At 47.1% G+C, this 20,580-nt stretch overlaps 1 protein-coding gene across 2 annotated transcripts in view; it reads left to right on the plus strand.

Annotated features, from left to right (window-relative positions):
* The window catches only part of LOC139561299 (GRB2-associated-binding protein 1-like), a 58,129-nt gene that overhangs the window by 34,176 nt on the left and 3,373 nt on the right, over window positions 1-20,580 (plus strand). The window contains exons 7-11 of one of the 2 annotated variants that reach the window (XM_071378299.1): window positions 2,798-2,991; window positions 9,198-9,678; window positions 12,122-12,217; window positions 17,842-17,935; window positions 20,110-20,242. In XM_071378299.1, coding sequence (XP_071234400.1) covers window positions 2,798-2,991; window positions 9,198-9,678; window positions 12,122-12,217; window positions 17,842-17,935; window positions 20,110-20,242 — 998 coding nt within the window. The remainder of the gene's footprint in view (window positions 1-2,797; window positions 2,992-9,197; window positions 9,679-12,121; window positions 12,218-17,841; window positions 17,936-20,109; window positions 20,243-20,580) is intronic. The other variant, XM_071378300.1, reaches the window with a different exon arrangement.

A 20,580-nucleotide genomic window follows, 5' to 3' on the forward strand; every position in this document is an offset into this window, starting at 1 on the left:
CCCCAAACATAACGCTTTGTATTCTGGACATAAAGTTAATTTCTTTACCACATTTGCCATAATACTTTAGTGCCTTGTTGCAAACAGGATGCATGTTTTGAAATATTTTAATTCTGTACAGGCTTCCTTTTCACTCTGTCATTTAGGTTAGTATTGTGAAGTAACTACAATGTTGTTGATCCATCCTCAGTTTTCTCCCATCACAGCCATTAAACACTGTAATTGTTTTAAAGTCACCATAGACCTCATGGTGAAATCCCTGAGCGGTTTCCTTCCTCTCCGGCAACTAAGTTAGGAAGGACGCCTGTATCTGTGAAGTGACTAGGTGTATGGGTTAGGGCTGATCACGTTTAGTCAACTGGTCGATTGTTCAGTCAACAGGCTGTTGGTTGACCGAGATCGTTTTCTGTCCAGCAGTGGCAAATAAATAAACAAACTGTATGACACAAGACACTTGTTTGACTCACACATGTCTCAGTGGATTAATCCATTACCTGTCTCAGTGGACTAATCCATTACCTGTCTGAGTGGACTAATCCATTACCTGTCTGAGTGGACTATTCCATTACCTGTCTGAGTGGATTAATCCATTACCTGTCTCAGTGGACTAATCCATTACCTGTCTGAGTGGACTAATCCATTACCTGTCTGAGTGGACTATTCCATTACCTGTCTGAGTGGATTAATCCATTACCTGTCTGAGTGGATTAATCCATTACCTGTCTGAGTGGATTAATCCATTACCTGTCTGAGTGGATTAATCCATTACCTGTCTGAGTGGACTAATCCATTACCTGTCTGAGTGGATTAATCCATTACCTGTCTGAGTGGACTAATCCATTACCTGTCTGAGTGGACTAATCCATTACCTGTCTGAGTGGACTATTCCATTACCTGTCTGAGTGGATTAATCCATTACCTGTCTGAGTGGATTAATCCATTACCTGTCTGAGTGGACTAATCCATTACCTGTTTGAGTGGACTAATCCATTACCTGTCTGAGTGGACTAATTCATTACCTGTCTGAGTGGATTAATCCATTACCTGTCTGAGTGGACTAATCCATTGCCTGTCTGAGTGGACTAATCCATTACCTGTCTGAGTGGATTAATCCATTACCTGTCTGAGTGGATTAATCCATTACCTGTCTGAGTGGATTAATCCATTACCTGTCTGAGTGGATTAATCCATTACCTGTCTGAGTGGACTAATCCATTGCCTGTCTGAGTGGACTAATCCATTACCTGTCTGAGTGGATTAATCCATTACCTGTCTGAGTGGACTAATCCATTACCTGTCTCAGTGGACTAATCCATTACCTGTCTCAGTGGACTAATCCATTACCTGTCTCAGTGGACTAATCCATTACCTGTCTCAGTGGACTAATCCATTACCTGTCTCAGTGGACTAATCCATTGTAGAGGCCACAGGGATGGCACACAAGTAGTACATCGTTAATTGTTAAATCCCATAATTTTTTATCGACAATTTTTCTTTGGTTTAGGTAATTTCTGCGTTCAATATATTATTATTAGTTGTCATTGTAGGCGTTGGCACGTTGTTTACAGAGCGTACAACCTAGGCTACACTTGGTTTATTTAACTCCATTTATAAATTGTCAATTTATTAATTGTCTTTTGTTCTGAGTGCTGGAGTTGTGTAAATAAGACACCCATTCAGATATATTAGTCCCAATATTACTGTAGCATGTAGGCTATGCTGCAGTAAATGTATCTGTCACAAGAAAAGTACCAGCTGATGAGATGATACGTACATGGTGAACTGCGCTCCATCTGAGATGCTCGTTGACAGAGAGAAAGAGATGAAGCGAGAGGGTTTAACTCCCGTCAAAAACGGTTCACGATAAGCAGACTGATAAGCAGAGTGATAAACAGACAGCCTGCCTTCCCACCTTTGGGACAACGGCACACATTGTTAGGCTGGAAACAAGACCATCTCATCATTATATACAGTATCTCTGGTGTTAATGAAACAAGACCATCTCATCATTATATACAGTATCTCTGGTGTTAATGAAACAAGACCATCTCATCATTATATACAGTATCTCTGGTGTTAATGAAACAAGACCATCTCATCATTATATACAGTATCTCTGGTGTTGATGAAACAAGACCATCTCATCATTATATACAGTATCTCTGGTGTTAATGAAACAAGACCATCTCATCAGTATATACAGTATCTCTGGTGTTAATGAAACAAGACCATCTCATCATTATATACAGTATCTCTGGTGTTGATGAAACAAGACCATCTCATCATTATGTATAGGATCTCTGACGTTGCTGATTGATCATGCAGATAGCAGAACAGAGAAGGCCGTAGAGAGAGAATCCAGATTTAGACGTCACATGTTATTTAACGGTTCCATTTCAAGTCATGCTATTCATGGAAATAATTTATAATCATTTTACCGGTTCCTCGCAGTTATTTAGCCACCGGGAAACGCGAGTGGGTTTGGGCGGGAAATCTCAGTAACCTGGTTCCCGCTATTGAAACCTCACACACACACACACACACAGGTGAGAGACAGCACACACAGATACAGAAACATCACACAATCTCAATTTTGTTATGTCTGTGTGTGTGTGTGTGTGTGTGTGTGTGTGTGTGTGTGTGTGTGTGTGTGTGTGTGTGTGTGTGTGTGTGTGTGTGTGTGTGTGTGTGTGTGTGTGTGTGTGTGTGTGTGTGTGTGTGTGTGTGTGTGTGTGTGCGTGCGTGCGTGCGTGCGTGCGTGCGTGCGTGCGTGCGTGCGTGCGTGCGTGCGTTACAGGCACAGGTTCCCAGGAGAGCTATGCTGTACCAAGGTCCCTCGCTGACCAGACCAGACTCAGCATGTCTGACCAGACCAGAGCCAGCATGTCTGACCAGACCAGAGCCAGCATGTCTGACCAGACCAGAGCCAGCATGTCTGACCAGACCAGAGCCAGCATGTTTGAGTTTAGCGACAGCTTCAACAGCTACTTTGTGAGTACATCTGCGGTTTTAACATTTTTATAACTATCAATGAATAAGACATGTTACTAATATAGACCGACAAAGAATTCATCAACTAGCTAGTTACTAGGAGTGGATACTAAAAGATTTGGTCGGTGCCACAATAGCAGGCTTTTGGTTGAAGCTCAGTGTTAAATTAACATTTCCCTATCATCATAACTAAGCCAATATGACAACAATGTCGATAAAAATGTACTAATCACCTTGATTGGAAGTACACAACACACTCCCTGCCTTTCATCATGAGCCATCCGGCTGTTACCGAGAGCCACTTACCGGATTTTGAACAGGGTTGTTAGCATTCGGGGGGGAAAAAGTAAATTTTTAGTCCCGACCTAGCTGAATATCTAGGCATCGGATAAGTAGGAATCTACAGCATTCATAAAGTGACCATTAGACTTGCCACCTTTCGGACTGAATAAGTTTATAGGGACAAAAGTTTTGATTAAATGTATAATTTATCACTCTCACATGCCAATAAAGAAACAATACTTTTGTGTAGCATTTCTGACAATGCAAAAATATTTTTCAGCAAAAAACTCACGAGATCCAGCACCGGGTCAAGCAACTCTGTTTCTCGACAACAATACAGCTGCACTAGGCTGACCAATCATAATTTGTGGATGAGAACCAACCTAGGCTACTGTAGATACAATAAAAGGGGTTCCAAAAGGGTTCTTCGGCTGTCCCCATTGGAGAACCCTTTTTGGATCCAGGTAGAACCCAGTTTGGTTCCAGGTAGAACCCTTTTGGGTTCCAGGTAGAACCCTAGATTCTAGATGGAACCTGAAAGGGTTTTACCTGAAACCAAAAAGGGTTCTTCAAAAGGTTCTCCTAAGTGACAGCCGAAGAACCCTTTTTGGTTCTAGATTTGGTTCTACATTTTTTCAAAGATTGTAGCTAGCTAAATGTTGGAATTCAAGCTGAGGTTAATAAAAAATGCACAAATATATTTTGATTAGCTATGTAGCTAGCACCAGTCAGCTGAAAAGCTAGCTAGCTAACGAACAGGCCTAGAAAGGTAGATATCTATATTTGGTTATGAAAGGTTTTTACACAAATTACTTCAGCCATTAGCTAGCTAGCTAGGGCCAGACAACAACAGCTGACCTCGACACAGAAGCTAGCTTACGTTAGCGCTCATCCCAAATGCTGTTCCTAAATTTTTCGTTCTTTCCACAAAACTAACACCAAACGTTGGGCAAATTGTCACGCTGCTACCTTACAATGCATGCAATGGGCTTTTGCAATACTAGCTAGCTAGCTACTCCATAGTCCAAGCTACGGTAAGAGCTAGCCGCAGGTGTGATCAATCTACAAAGTACGCTCAAACTGTTGTGATTAGAATGCTTATTTAGAACGTCCAGTTACAATTGGCGCAACAGTCAGAGTTTGAGCTAGCCACACCTTTTTTCACAGTCGCCATTTTGAACAAACATAGTCGCCATTTTGCACAAACACAGTCGCCATTTTGCACAAACACAGTCCCCATTTTGCACAAACACAGTCGCCATTTTGCACAAACACAGTCCCCATTTTGAACAAACATAGTCGCCATTTTGCACAAACACAGTCCCCATTTTGCACAAACACAGTCGCCATTTTGCACAAACACAGTCCCCATTTTGCACAAACACAGTCCCCATTTTGCACAAACACAGTCCACTCTGAGCCATTCAGTCTTGTTGTTTATGTATGTAGCTAACGGGCTAAGCTGTAGCATTAGCAATGTCTTTCAAAAGGAGACAACTCACAAATGCTGAAATTCAGGAGATTTTTTTTAAATTCTGACAATGAATCTGAGTATGAAAGTCAGAAATCAGATTCTGACAGTGACAGAGAGGAGCTGCCCCCCCAAGCTTGTAGCCATTTGAGAACCCTGAATCGGAGGACCCCTTGCCCACTGACGAAGTCCCAGGTCCCTTTGAAGATGCTGGTGATGATGGAGGCAGACCGACAGTGGATGAAGTACGGGAGGTCTGTGGTAGCTGGAAGGCCGCCAGCCATTTCATCCCTCCTGGCCCTGCTGTTTCACCCCTCCTGGCCCTGCTGTTTCATCCCTCCTGGCCCCGCTGTTTGCTTTGATGAGTCCCCGTAGGGGATTGCAACGCCCCTTGCCGTTTCCCTCTGAGGCAGAGTACTTCAATCTGTTTCTGACAGTGGAGCTGGTGGGAGACATAGTGGAGTAGACCAATCGCTATGCCTTGGAGCTACAGGAGAAGAGAGAGCCAGGAGTGAGGGGGTTAAACTCGCTAAATGGTTGATAACCACCATTAGTGAAATGTATACCTTCCTGGTGACAGTCCTCCTCATGGGAAATAGTAAAGAAGAACTTCCTAAGAGAATACTGGAGCACAGATCCTATGTTTACAACTCCCTCCTTTGCCACCCTCTTTTCCCAAGACCGCTTCCTAGTTCTGCTGCGATGCCTGCATTTCGTCAACAATGCTACTGCCAGCCTAAATGACCCGTTGCTCAAAATAAGAAATGTTCTCATCAGCCTGACATCAGCATTTGATCGGGTCTTTGTGCCGTACAAGGACCTAGGCATTGATGAGTCCCTGATGTTAGGGAAGGGTAGGCTGGCGTTCCGTCAATATATTCCCTCCAAAAGGCACAGGTTTTGGGGTCAAGGTCTTTGTTATTTGCGACGTGAAGACAGGATTTGACCAGGACATTATAGTTTACACTGGGTCCACCACTGACGTCCAACATTATGAGGGGCTTGGGGTGTCCAGGTCCATGGTGATGACCATGCTGGCTCCTCATCTCAGCAAGGGACACACTTTGTATGTGGACAATTGGTGGCAAAAGTCCCACACTCTTCCAGCATCTGCTCTCCACAGTCCAGTCGAACAGGAAGGGGATGCCGGAAGCAGGAACAGGAAGATGCAGAAGGGGGGAGGTGGAGTTCAAGGAGAACGGTCAACAGCTGGCGGTAAAGTGGCATGACAAACGAGACGTCCATGTCCTCTCCGCTGTCCGTACAGCAACCATGTCGGCCACAGGGGGAAGGTGGACAACCTGACGGGAGAGAGAAAAAGATCAAACCAGACTGCGTGCTTGACTATAACGTCAAAATGGATAAGTAGATAAGTGGATAAGGCGGACACGATAAACAGCTAGGAATGTGGTATAAGACGCTATGTTTTCCATCTGATCGACACTGCTGCCCTGAATGGCTACATGGTTCTCCGCCAACTAAACAGGTCAGGTGATTATTGAAAAGGGCTTCTGATTGGACTGCAGTTCACATACAAATCACGTACAGTTCCATTGTGCAATTATAGTGACAATATCTCACCCACCTATCCATTGCCTCACCACCTACCCACTGCCTCATCATCCTACCCACTGCCTCATCATCCTACCCACTGCCTCATCATCCTACCCACTGCCTCATCCTACCCACTGCCTCATCACCCTACCCACTGCCTCATCACCCTACCCACTGCCTCATCATCCTCTCCACCCTCGTCCCACTGCCTCATCATCCTACCCACTGCCTCATCATCCTACCCACTGCCTCATCACCTACCCACTGCCTCATCACCCTACCCACTGCCTCATCATCCTACCCACTGCCTCATCAACCTACCCACTGCCTCATCATCCTACCCACTGCCTCATCACCCTACCCACTGCCTCATCACCTACCCACTGCCTCAATCTACCCACTGCCTCATCATCCTCTCCACTGCCTCATCACCCTACCCACTGCCTCATCACCTACCCACTGCCTCATCACCCTACCCACTGCCTCATCATCCTACCCACTGCCTCATCACCCTACCCACTGCCTCATCACCCTACCCACTGCCTCATCAGCCTACCCACTGCCTCATTACCCTACCCACTGCCTCATCATCCTACCCACTGCCTCATCACCCTACCCACTGCCTCATCATCCTACCCACTGCCTCATCACCCTACCCACTGCCTCATCACCCTACCCACTGCCTCATCATCCTCTCCACCCTCATCCCACTGCCTCATCATCCTACCCACTGCCTCATCATCCTACCCACTGCCTCATCACCTACCCACTGCCTCATCACCCTACCCACTGCCTCATCATCCTACCCACTGCCTCATCACCCTACCCACTGCCTCATCATCCTACCCACTGCCTCATCACCCTACCCACTGCCTCATCACCTACCCACTGCCTCATCCTACCCACTGCCTCATCACCCTACCCACTGCCTCATCACCCTACCCACTGCCTCATCACCTACCCACTGCCTCATCACCCTACCCACTGCCTCATCACCCTACCCACTGCCTCATCACCCTACCCACTGCCTCATCAGCCTACCCACTGCCTCATCATCCTACCCACTGCCTCATCACCCTACCCACTGCCTCATCATCCTACCCAATGCCTCATCATCCTACCCACTGCCTCATCACCCTACCCACCGCCTCATCACCTACCCACCGCCTCATCACCCTACCCACTGCCTCATCATCCTACCCACTGCCTCATCACCTACCCACTGCCTCATCATCCTACCCACTGCCTCATCATCCTACCCACTGCCTCATCATCCTACCCACTGCCTCATTATCCTACCCACTGCCTCATCATCCTACCCACTGCCTCATCATCCTACCCACTGCCTCATCATCCTACCCACTCCCTCATCATCCTACCCACTCCCTCATCACCCTACCCACTGCCTCATCAGCCTACCCACTGCCTCATCACCCTACCCACTGCCTCATCATCCTACCCACTGCCTCATCACCCTACCCACCGCCTCATCACCTACCCACCGCCTCATCACCCTACCCACTGCCTCATCATCCTACCCACTGCCTCATCACCTACCCACTACCTCATCATCCTACCCACTGCCTCATCATCCTACCCACTGCCTCATCATCCTACCCACTGCCTCATCATCCTACCCACTGCCTCATCATCCTACCCACTGCCTCATCATCCTACCCACTGCCTCATCATCCTACCCACTCCCTCATCATCCTACCCACTGCCTCATCATCCTACCCACTGCCTCATCACCCTACCCACTGCCTCATCATCCTACCCACTGCCTCATCATCCTACCCAATGCCTCATCATCCTACCCACTCCCTCATCATCCTACCCACTCCCTCATCATCCTCTCCACTGATCAACCACAATGAATACTTCAATAAAATAGACTTCTACTACATATCAGCCTATGTGTTTTATTGCTGTGTTAAAACTGGATGTACTGTATGTTGAGTGCATGTTCAAACATTGTGTTTGAAAAGCAAACATTTTTGTCCATTAAAATAACATAAAATTGATCAGAAATACATTGTAGACATTGTTAATGTTGTAAATGACTATTGTAGCTGGAAACAGCAGATTTTTTAATGGAATATCTACATAGGCGTACAGAGGCCCATTATCAGCAACCATCACTCCTGTGTTCCAATGGCACGTTGTGTTAGCTAATCCAAGTTTATAATTTTAAAAGGCTAATTGATCATTAGAAAACCCTTTTGCAATTATGTTAGCACAGCTGAAAACGGTTGTTCTGATTAAAGAAGCAATAAAACTGGCCTTCTTTAGACTAGTTGAGTATCTGGAGCATCAGCATTTGAAGGTTCAATTACAGGCTCAAAATGGCCAGAAACAAAGAACTTTCTTCTGAAACTCGTCAGTCTTTTCGTTCTGAGAAATGAAGGCTATTCCATGCGAGAAATTGCCAAGAAATTGAAGATCTGGTACAACGCTCGGGAGCCCTAGGTATTGTGGTGCTGGAAAACCTTGGTAGAGCATGGGTGGAATAGGCATTGTGTTGCTGGAACACCTTGGTAGAGCATGGGTGGAATAGGCATTGTGTTGCTGGAACACCTTGGTAGAGCATGGGTGGAATAGGCATTGTGTTGCTGGAACACCTTGGTAGAACATGGGTGGAATAGGCATTGTGTTGCTGGAACACCTTGGTAGAGCATGGGTGGAATAGGCATTGTGTTGCTGGAACACCTTGGTAGAGCATGGGTGGAATAGGCATTGTGGTGCTTTATTTTTCAGCTTCAGACCAATGCCCACTTCTCACTTAAAATAGTTCACCTTTCTCATCTGTCTCTCTTTCTCCCCCCCCTTCTCTCTCTCCCCCCCTTCTCTCTCTCTCTGCCCCCCCCCCACCCCCCCCACTCCCCCCCCCCACCACCAGATGAATAAAGGCATGGTACCATTAGGTGGAATGTGTCCGGGAAAGCAAGATGTCGATGAGAACTATGTTCCCATGAACGCTACCGACACCTCCCTCGTCTCCCTACCTCCCCCCTCCTTCCCCGACCCCACCTCCCTCGTCTCCCTACCTCCCCCCTCTTTCCCCGACCCCACCTCCCTCATCTCCCTACCTCCCCCCTCCCTCCCCGACCCCACCTCCCTCGTCTCCCTACCTCCCCCCTCCTTCCCCGACCCCACCTCCCAGGATTCTAACTATGTCACTATGACCCCATGCCCTGGAGAATTGCCTTCTCTGGGGAGACAGGTACCCCCGCCTGCACACCTGGGGTTCCGCTCCTCCCCCCACAACCCCCACACACGCCCATCTCGCAGACACACCACGGGGGGAGGAGGGGGAGAAGGGGGAGGAGCGAGAGCCACTCAACCACCACCCATTCACCGCAACCTCAAACCCCGGAAAGGTAAGTGTTTATGTATGGAAGGGTGTCCATGCTGCTATACCATCCATGTCTGCTTACGATCATGTGTTTATGTACAGCATATGCAGCAGCCAGTGGCTGTTAGTCTGCTGTACAGGCTGTTAGTCTGCTGTACTGTACAGGCTGTTAGTCTGCTGTACAGGCTGTTAGTCTGCTCTGCTGTACAGGCTGATAGTCTGCTGTACAGGCTGATAGTCTGCTGTACAGGCTGATAGTCTGCTGTACAGGCTGATAGTCTGCTGTACAGGCTGTTAGTCTGCTCTGCTGTACAGGCTGATAGTCTGCTGTACAGGCTGATAGTCTGCTGTACAGGCTGATAGTCTGCTGTACAGGCTGATAGTCTGCTGTACAGGCTGATAGTCTGCTCTGCTGTACAGGCTGATAGTCTGCTGTACAGGCTGATAGTCTGCTGTACAGGCTGTTAGTCTGCTGTACAGGCTGATAGTCTGCTGTACAGGCTGTTAGTCTGCTCTGCTGTACAGGCTGATAGTCTGCTGTACAGGCTGATAGTCTGCTGTACAGGCTGATAGTCTGCTGTACAGGCTGTTAGTCTGCTCTGCTGTACAGGCTGATAGTCTGCTGTACAGGCTGTTAGTCTGCTGTACAGGCTGATAGTCTGCTGTACAGGCTGATAGTCTGCTGTACAGGCTGTTAGTCTGCTGTACAGGCTGATAGTCTGCTGTACAGGCTGATAGTCTGCTGTACAGGCTGATAGTCTGCTGTACAGGCTGATAGTCTGCTGTACAGGCTGATAGTCTGCTGTACAGGCTGATAGTCTGCTGTACAGGCTGTTAGTCTGCTGTACAGGCTGATAGTCTGCAGTACAGGCTGTTAGTCTGCTCTGCTGTACAGGCTGTTAGTCTGCTGTGCTGTACAGGCTGATAGTCTGCTGTACAGGCTGTTAGTCTGCTGTACAGGCTGATAGTCTGCTGTACAGGCTGATAGTCTGCTGTACAGGCTGTTAGTCTGCTGTACAGGCTGATAGTCTGCTGTACAGGCTGATAGTCTGCTGTACAGGCTGATAGTCTGCTGTACAGGCTGATAGTCTGCTGTACAGGCTGATAGTCTGCTGTACAGGCTGATAGTCTGCTGTACAGGCTGTTAGTCTGCTGTACAGGCTGATAGTCTGCAGTACAGGCTGTTAGTCTGCTCTGCTGTACAGGCTGTTAGTCTGCTGTGCTGTACAGGCTGATAGTCTGCTGTACAGGCTGATAGTCTGCTCTGCTGTACAGGCTGATAGTCTGCTGTACAGGCTGATAGTCTGCTCTGCTGTACAGGCTGATAGTCTGCTGTACAGGCTGATAGTCTGCAGTACAGGCTGATAGTCTGCTGTACAGGCTGATAGTCTGCAGTACAGGCTGTTAGTCTGCAGTACAGGCTGATAGTCTGCAGTACAGGCTGATAGTCTGCAGTACAGGCTGTTAGTCTGCTGTACATTCTGATAGTCTGCTGTACAGGCGGATAGTCTGCTGTACAGGCTGATAGTCTGCTGTACAGGCTGTTAGTCTGCTGTACAGGCTGTTAGTCTGCTCTGCTGTACAGGCTGATAGTCTGCTGTACAGGCTGATAGTCTGCTCTGCTGTACAGGCTGTTAGTCTGCTCTGCTGTACAGGCTGATAGTCTGCTGTACAGGCTGATAGTCTGCTGTACAGGCTGATAGTCTGCAGTACAGGCTGATAGTCTGCAGTACAGGCTGATAGTCTGCAGTACATTCTGATAGTCTGCAGTACAGGCTGTTAGTCTGCTGTACAGGCTGTTAGTCTGCAGTACAGGCTGATAGTCTGCAGTACAGGCTGTTAGTCTGCTGTACAGGCTGTTAGTCTGCTGTACAGGCTGATAGTCTGCTGTACAGGCTGATAGTCTGCAGTACAGGCTGTTAGTCTGCTGTACAGGCTGATAGTCTGCAGTACAGGCTGTTAGTTTGCTCTGCTGTACAGGCTGATAGTCTGCTGTACAGGCTGATAGTCTGCTGTACAGGCTGATAGTCTGCTGTACAGGCTGTTAGTCTGCTGTACAGGCTGTTTGGACTTGTGCTGGTTTGGTCGTTCTCCATTTTGCTTTCAAGGTGTTTACTGCTTTGGGGTTCCTTGGTGTTCTTTGTGTGTGTGAATCAACGTTGCTTCATTGTGCTGCTTCACAGCTGTAACCAACCGTCATCTCATCTATCGGTTCTTCCTCCTGGCCTTTTTTGGTGGGAAGCCATGTGTTGCTGTCGCTGTTGTCATTCAGCAGGTCTGATCATGACGAGGTGTAGTGCTCTGGGGTGATGTCAAAGGTCATCTGTTCAGTGGTGTGGCTTGGGCTTGGGCTTCAACGGGCTGCTGCTATGTTTTGATCTGGATCTTATGTCTGATGGACACTGATGTACACTGTACATAAGGTCAAATCTATACATCTAGACATTGTTTATGTTGAACAAAATCAGGTTTCAGCCCCATCTCCCTGCACCCAAAACCGTTGGGCTTGGAGAGAACTGACTCACAGACTGTCGGAGAGTTCACACGGGCAAGGAGACGTAAGGGTATGTACTAGCCAACACTACAGGGCTATTTAGTGACGTAGCATAAGTGACATAAGGAAATGTCAGTTAATATGTAGTGGTGTTGTTGTACAGTGTTTGTGGGAACTCGTGTGTGTGTGTATTGTTCCCAGGTGAAGAAACGTATTGCTAGTCACTGTTGAATCATGACTCTGGTTTATTCTGAGGCTGTGTTGTGTTCTGTCATCCATCATAATAGTATGTATTGACTGCCTCTTCTTGGTCCTGCCTACACTGTACTCCTTCTACCCTTCTTCCTCCTCCCTCCTCTCTTCCTCTCCCCCTCTCTCCCTCTCCTTCCCTCTCTTCCTCCCTCCCTCCCCTCCATCTCACCGTCTCTACTCTCCTTCCGTCCCTCCCTCTCTTCCTCTCCCCCTCTCTCCCCTCCTCCATCTTACCGTCTCACCCTCTCCCCCTCTCTCTCCCTCTCCCTCACCCTCTCTCTCCCTCTCCTTCCCTCTCTCCCTACCTCTTCCTCTCTTCTTCCCTCTCCTTTCCTCCCACTACCCCTTCACTCTCTGTTACTCCCATCCTAGTATGATTTAGTGACTGGGTCTCCCTGGTCCATACTAGTGTTAAATAATGTAGCTAATGTAATGTTTCCCTGGTCCACACTAGTGTTAAATAATGTAGCTAATGTAATGTTTCTGAGTTAGCTAGCAGGACTAATGTTCCTGAGTTAGCTAGCAGGACTAATGTTCCTGAGTTAGCTAGCAGGACTAATGTTCCTGAGTTAGCTAGCAGGACTAATGTCCCTGAGTTAGGTAGCAGAACTAATGTTCCTGAGTTACCTAGCAGGACTAATGTCCCTGGGTTAGCTAGCAGGACTAATGTCCCTGAGTTAGCTAGCAGGACTAATGTTCCTGAGTTAGCTAGCAGGACTAATGTCCCTGAGTTAGCTAGCAGGACTAATGTCCCTGAGTTAGCTAGCAGGACTAATGTCCCTGAGTTAGCTAGCAGGACTAATGTTCATGAGTTAGCTAGCAGGACTAATGTTCCTGAGTTAGCTAGCAGGACTAATGTTCCTGAGTTAGCTAGCAGGACTAATGTTCCTGAGTTAGCTAGCAGGACTAATGTTCCTGATTTAGCTAGCATAACTAATGTCCCTGAGTTAGCTAGCAGGACTAATGTTCCTGAGTTAGCTAGCAGGACTAATGTTCCTGAGCTAGCTAGCAGGACTAATGTTCCTGAGTTAGCTAGCAGGACTAATGTTCCTGAGTTAGCTAGCAGGACTAATGTTCCTGAGTTAGCTAGCAGGACTAATGTTCCTGAGTTAGCTAGCAGGACTAATGTTCCTGATTTAGCTAGCATAACTAATGTCCCTGAGTTAGCTAGCAGGACTAATGTTCCTGAGTTAGCTAGCAGGACTAATGTTCCTGAGTTAGCTAGCAGGACTAATGTCCCTGAGTTAGCTAGCAGGACTAATGTCCCTGAGTTAGCTAGCAGGACTAATGTCCCTGAGTTAGCTAGCAGGACTAATGTTCATGAGTTAGCTAGCAGGACTAATGTCCCTGAGTTAGCTAGCAGGACTAATGTCCCTGAGTTAGCTAGCAGGACTAATGTTCCTGAGTTAGCTAGCAGGACTAATGTTCCTGAGTTAGCTAGCAGGACTAATGTTCCTGATTTAGCTAGCATAACTAATGTCCCTGAGTTAGCTAGCAGGACTAATGTCCCTGAGTTAGCTAGCAGGACTAATGGTCCTGAGTTAGCTAGCAGGACTAATGTCCCTGAGTTAGCTAGCAGGACTAATGTCCCTGAGTTAGCTAGCAGGACTAATGTCCCTCAGTTAGCTAGCAGGACTAATGTTCCTGAGTTAGCTAGCAGGACTAATGTTCCTGAGTTAGCTAGCAGGACTAATGTTCCTGAGTTAGCTAGCAGGACTAATGTTCCTGAGATAGCTAGCAGGACTACACTGGGGATAATATTCCTTTATGGGCCAAACACACACACAAACATGGTCGCTCACACACACTCGCACACAAACACACACTTGTGATCATCTGCTCTCTATTCCATGTGAATGTAATATTGATGTGTTCTGTAGTGTAGTAGAGGTTTATGCTCCTCTGTGTACTGCTCTACTGTACTGCTCCTACTCTCTGTGACTACTCTCTGTGACTACTCTCTGTGACTACTCTCTGTGACTACTCTCTGCGACTACTCTCTGTGACAGCTCTCTGTGAAAGCTCTCTGCGACTACTCTCTGTGACAACTCTCTGTGACAACTCTCTGTGACTACTCTCTGTGACTACTCTCTGTGACAACTCTCTGTGAAAGCTCTCTGCGACAACTCTCTGTGACAACTCTCTGTGACAACTCTCTGCGACTACTCACTGGGACTACTCTCTGTGACAACTCTCTGGGACTACTCTCTGTGACAACTCTCTGTGACAACTCTCTGCGACTACTCACTGGGACTACTCTCTGTGACTACTCTCTGTGACTACTCTCTGTGACTACTCTCTATGACAACTCTCTGGGACTACTCTCTGCGACTACTCACTGCGACTACTCTCTGTGACAACTCTCTGCGACTACTCACTGGGACTACTCTCTGTGACTACTCTCTGTGACTACTCTCTGTGACTACTCTCTGTGACTACTCTCTGTGACAACTCACTGGGACTACTCTCTGTGACAACTCTCTGTGACAACTCTCTGTGACAACTCTCTGTGACAACTCACTGCGACTACTCTCTGCGACTACTCTCTGTGACAACTCTCTGCGACAGCTCTCTGTGACTACTCTCTGTGACAACACTCTGCGACTACTCTCTGTGACAACTCACTGGGACTACTCTCTGTGACAACTCTCTGTGACAACTCTCTGTGACTACTCACTGCGACTACTCACTGCGACTACTCTCTGTGACAACTCACTGGGACTACTCTCTGTGACTACTCTCTGTGACTACTCTCTGTGACAACTCACTGGGACTACTCTCTGTGACAACTCACTGCGACTACTCTCTGTGACAACTCACTGGGACTACTCTCTGTGACTACTCTCTGTGACAACTCACTGGGACTACTCTCTGTGACTACTATCACATGAAATCCAATGTTATTGGTCACATACACATGGTTAGCAGATGTTATTGTGAGTGTAGTGAAATGCTTCTAGATCTGACAGTGTATCAGTATCTAACAGGTAATATCTAATAATTTCACAACAAAACCTAATACACACAATCTAGTAAAGGAATGGGATGAGAATATATAAGTATAAAATATATGGATGAGCAGTGACAGAGCGGCTAAGATGCAATAGATAGTAAAGAATAGATAGTGAAGGCTACATTATATACATATGAGATGTGTAATGTGAGATATGTAAACATTCTTAAAGTGACATTATTAAAGGGACGAGTGTTCCGTTTATTAAAGTGACCAATGATATCAAGTCTGTAGGTAGGCAGCCGCCTCCCTGTGCTAGTGGAGTTGGGGGCGTGCTCGGTCACGCAGTCGTAAGTGAACAGGGAGTAAAGGAGGGGGCTGAGAACGCACCCTTGTGGGGCCCCAGTGTTGAGGATCAGCGGGGTGGAGATGTTGTGTCCTACCTTCACCACCTGGAGGCGGCCCGTCAGGAAGTCCAGGACCCAGTTGCACAGGGCAGGGTTGAGACCCAGGGCCTCCAGCTTGATGATGAACTTGGAGGGTACTATGGTGTTGAATGCTGAGCTATAGTCAATGAACAGCATTCTTACATAGGTATTCCTCTTGTCCTGATGGGTTAGGGCAGTGTGCAGTGTGATGGCGATTGCATCGTCTGTGGACCTATTGGGGCGGTATGCAAATTGAAGTGGGTCTGGGGTGTCAGGTAGGGTGCAGTTGATTTGATCCTTGACTAGTCTCTCAAAGCACTTCATGATGACGGAAGTGAGTGCTACGGGGAGGTAGTCATTTAGTTCAGTTACCTTAGCTTTCTTGTGAACAGGAACAATGGTGGCCATCTTGAAGCATGTGGGGACAACAGACTGGGATAGGGATTGATTGAATATGTCTGTAAACACACCAGCCAGCTGGTCTGCGTATGCTCCGAGGACGCGGCTAGGGATGCTGTCTGGTCCGGCAGCCTTGCGAGGGTTAACACGTTTAAATGCTTTACTCACGTTGGCCGCGGTGAAGGAGAGTCCGCAGGTTTTGGTCGCGGGCCGTGTCGGTGGCACTGTATTGCCCCCAAAGCGAGCAAAGAAGTTGTTTAATTTGTCTGGGAGCAAGACATCGTGGTCCGCGACGGGGCTGGTTTTTCTTTTTGTAATCCGTGATTGTCTGTAGACCCTGCCACATACCTCTCGTGTCTGAGCCGTTGAATTGCGACTCTTCTTTGTCTCTATGCTGATTGCCTTGCGGAGGGAATAACTACACCGTTTGTAATCGGCCATGTATCCAGTCACCTTGCCATGATAAAATGCGGTGGTACTTGCTTTCAGTTTTGCACGAATGCTGCCATCAATCCACGGTTTCTGGTTAGGGAAGGTTTTAATAGTCACATTGGGTACAACATCTTCTATACACTTCCTTATAAACTCGCTCACTGAGTCAACGTATACGTCAATGTTATTGTCTGAGGCTACCCAGAACATATCCCAGTCCACGTGATCAAAGCAATCTTGAAGCGTGGAATCCGATTGGTCAGACCAGCGTTGGATAGACCTAAGCACAGGCGTTCCTTGTTTTAGTTTCTGCCTATAGGAGGGGAGCAACAAGATGGAGTCATGGTCAGATTTGCCAAAAGGAGGGCGGGGGAAGGCCTTGTATGCATCGCGGAAGTTAGAGTAGCAATGGCTCGTTGTACTCGCTCGTGTACTGCAATCGATATGCTGATAGAATTTAGTTAGCCTTGTTCTCAGATTAGCTTTGTTAGAATCCCCAGCTACAATAAATGCAGCCTCAGGATATATGGTTTCCAGTGTGCATGAAGTCCAGTGAAGTTCCTACTATTTACTATCTGCTACTACTGTCTGTTAGTACTATATGTTACTATCCGTACATCTGACCCTATACTCCCCCTTCCTCTCTCCTCTTTACTTCACTCCCACTTACCCGTGTTTCTTCTTGTACTCCAACTCTCATCTCTCCATCTATCTATCTCTCCATCTATCTCTCCATCTCCATCTATCTCTCCATCTATCTATCTCTCCATCTATCTATCTCTCCATCCATCTCTCCATCCATCTCTCTCCATCTCTCCATCTATCTCTCCATCCATCTCTCCATCTATCTCTCTCTCCATCTCTCCATCTCTCTCTCCATCTCTCCATCCATCTCTCCATCTATCTCTCTCTCCATCTATCTATCTCTCCATCCATCTCTCCATCCATCTCTCTCCATCTCTCCATCTATCTCTCCATCCATCTCTCCATCTATCTCTCTCTCCATCTCTCCATCTCTCTCTCCATCTCTCCATCCATCTCTCCATCTATCTCTCCATCTCTCCATCCATCTCTCCATCCATCTCTCCATCCATTTCTTCATCTATCTCTCCATCTATCTCTTCATCTATCTCTCCATCTATCTCTCCATCTATCTCTCCATCTCTCCATCCATCTATCTCTCCATCTCTCCATCCATCTCTCCATCTATCTCTCCATCTTCTCCTCTAGTTAAACCCACCCCTCTGGACATAACACCTCTGCAGGAGTGGGAGGAGCTACCGGCACCTGTACGATCACCTGTCACCAGAACCTTCACCCGAGAGTAAGTGTGTGTGTGTGTGTTTCTCTGTGTTTGTGTGTGTGTGTGTTCTTGTGTGTGTGTGTGTGTGTGTGTGTGTGTGTGTGTGTGTGTGTGTGTGTGTGTGTGTGTGTGTGTGTGTGTGTGTGTGTGTGTGTGTGTGTGTGTGTGTTGGGTGTGGGTGTGTGTGTGCGTGCGTGTGTTCGTGTGTGTGTGTGTGTGTGTGTGTGTGGTGTGTGTGTGTGTGTGTGTGTGTGTGTGTGTGTGTGTGTGTGTGTGTGTGTGTGTGTGTGTGTGTGTGTGTGTGTGTGTGTGTGTGTGTGTGTGTGTGTGTGTGTGTGTGTACGCGTGTTCTTGTGTGTGTACGCGTGTTCTTGTGTGTGTACGTGTGTTCTTGTGTGTGTTGGGTGTGTGCGTGCGTGTGTTCTTGTGTGTGTTGGGTGTGTGTGTGTGTGTGTGTGTGTGTGTGTGTGTGTGTGTGTGTGTGTGTGTGTGTGTGTGTGTGTGTGTGTGTGTGTGTGTGTGTGTGTTGTGTGTGTGTGCGTGTGTCTTGTGTGTGTACGTGTGTTCTTGTGTGTGTACGCGTGTTCTTGTGTGTGTACGTGTGTTCTTGTGTGTGTTGGGTGTGTGCGTGTGTGTGTGTCGTGTGTGTGTGTGTGTGTGTGTGTGTGTGTGTGTGTGTGTGTGTGTGTGTGTGTGTGTGTGTGTGTGTGTGTGTGTGTGTGTGTGTGTGTGTGTGTGTGTGTGTGGTTGTGTGTGCTGCAGGCATAGAGCCACTCAGGCAGAGTGTAATAGCACTGGTCAGAAGTGCTGTGTCAGTAGAACACAGCGTGTTTAAATATTTCATATCTGACTTCATCTTAGTTTGATGACGGTAGGTCATACTTAGCATTGATGTGTACTACACTGCCCCCTCTGCTGGCCGCCCACCGGCACTACAAGTCAATGCAAATTAAAGCCCCGCCCTAGTCACTCATCGTGGGTCAGTTTTACATTTTCCTCAGTAACGGTTAAGGTTAGGATTGGTGGAGAGGAAGCTGATCCTAGATCTGTACATAGGGGGAAACAACGCCCCGGAGGGGTCTGCACACAAAACAAATGTAGGGTGTTCACCCATAAAATGTGTCTTTCGTTCAATGGTTTATAAAATAAAGAATTGCATCAGAAAATGTCTCTACCATACATGGTTTAAAAGTTACAAACGACTTAGAGAATTTAGAGTGATTAGTGTATCATTACGGCCATCGTCAAAAAGTGGTCGCTGCTCAATATAACTCTGTCATCGCTCTGCGGGAAGAACGGCGCTAACGTCGAACGTCAACTGACAAGCAGCCCTCTCTCTCTCTCTCTCTCTCTCTCTCTCTCTCTCTCTCTGTCTCTCTCTCTCTCTCTCTCTCTCTCTCTCTCTGTCTCTCTCTCTCTCTCTCTCTCTCTCTCTCTCTCTCTCTCTCTCTCTCTCTCTCTCTCTCTCTCTCTCTCTCTCTCTCTCTCTCTCTCTCTCTCTCTCTCTCTCTCAATCCTCTCTCTCTCTCTCTCTCTCTCTCTCTCTCTCTCTCTCTCTCTCTCTGTCTCTCTCTCTCTCTCTCTCTCTCTCTCTCTCTCTCTCTCTCTCTCTCTCTCTCTCTCTCTCAATCCTCTCTCTCTCTCTCTCTCTCTCTCTCTCTCTCTCTCTCTCTCTCTCTCTCTCTCTCTCTCTCTCTCTCTCTCTCTCTCTCTCTCTCTCTCTCTCTCTCTCACACTCTCTCTCTCTCTCTCTCTCTCTCTCTCTCTCAATCCTCTCTCAATCCTCTCTCTCTCTCTCTCTCTCTCTCTCTCTCTCTCTCTCTCTCTCTCTCAATCCTCTCTCTCTCTCTCTCTCTCTCTCTCTATATATATATATATAAATATATATATAAAAACACTTCAAAATATAGAAGAGATACAATAATGTTCACAACAAAATAAGACTCCTATTTCATCAATACTGTTAAGTACAAGCATATTAAGGTTATAATATTGTAGAATCTAACTAATAATTGTATGTGAAATGAAATGGGGCAAAGAAAACATTGGTTTTTGACATTCATTTAGTATCACTGTCTTGAATTGACACGTTTTTTTCCCCTGCATCCCAGAGCAGTGAGGGAACACCCTATACCCAATGGTATAAGTCAGTGTTTCAGAATAAAAGTCCTCACCTTTTGTTTTACGTGTGTCAGTCCGTCCAGCTGCTACACGTGTCCGTCCTATAGACCCTCCACCTGCCAAAGTTCCGCCTCCAGCTCAGACTCGGACGACCCAGACGCCAACTACGTTGCCATGACAACCTCCAACATCGCCCTCGCCGTGTCGGTATGTTAGATTCACACACGCACACATAACGTACACACACACACACACACACACACACACACACACACACACACACACACACACACACACACACACACACACACACACACATACACACACACACACACACACAGTCTTGTACAACTAACCTTGACACACAATTCAGTCCCATTCAAAATCTTATTTTCCCTAACCCCTAACCCTAAAACTAACCCTAGCTCCTAACCCTAACCATAAACCTAATTCTAACCCTAAAACTAATTCTAGCCTTAACACTAAACCCCCTAGAAATAGCATTTTACCTTGTGGGGACTAACAAAATGTCCCCAGTTGATCAA

The sequence above is a fragment of the Salvelinus alpinus genome, chromosome 31 (genome assembly GCF_045679555.1).
Source record: "Salvelinus alpinus chromosome 31, SLU_Salpinus.1, whole genome shotgun sequence".
In the NCBI taxonomy this organism is placed as follows: domain Eukaryota; kingdom Metazoa; phylum Chordata; class Actinopteri; order Salmoniformes; family Salmonidae; genus Salvelinus; species Salvelinus alpinus.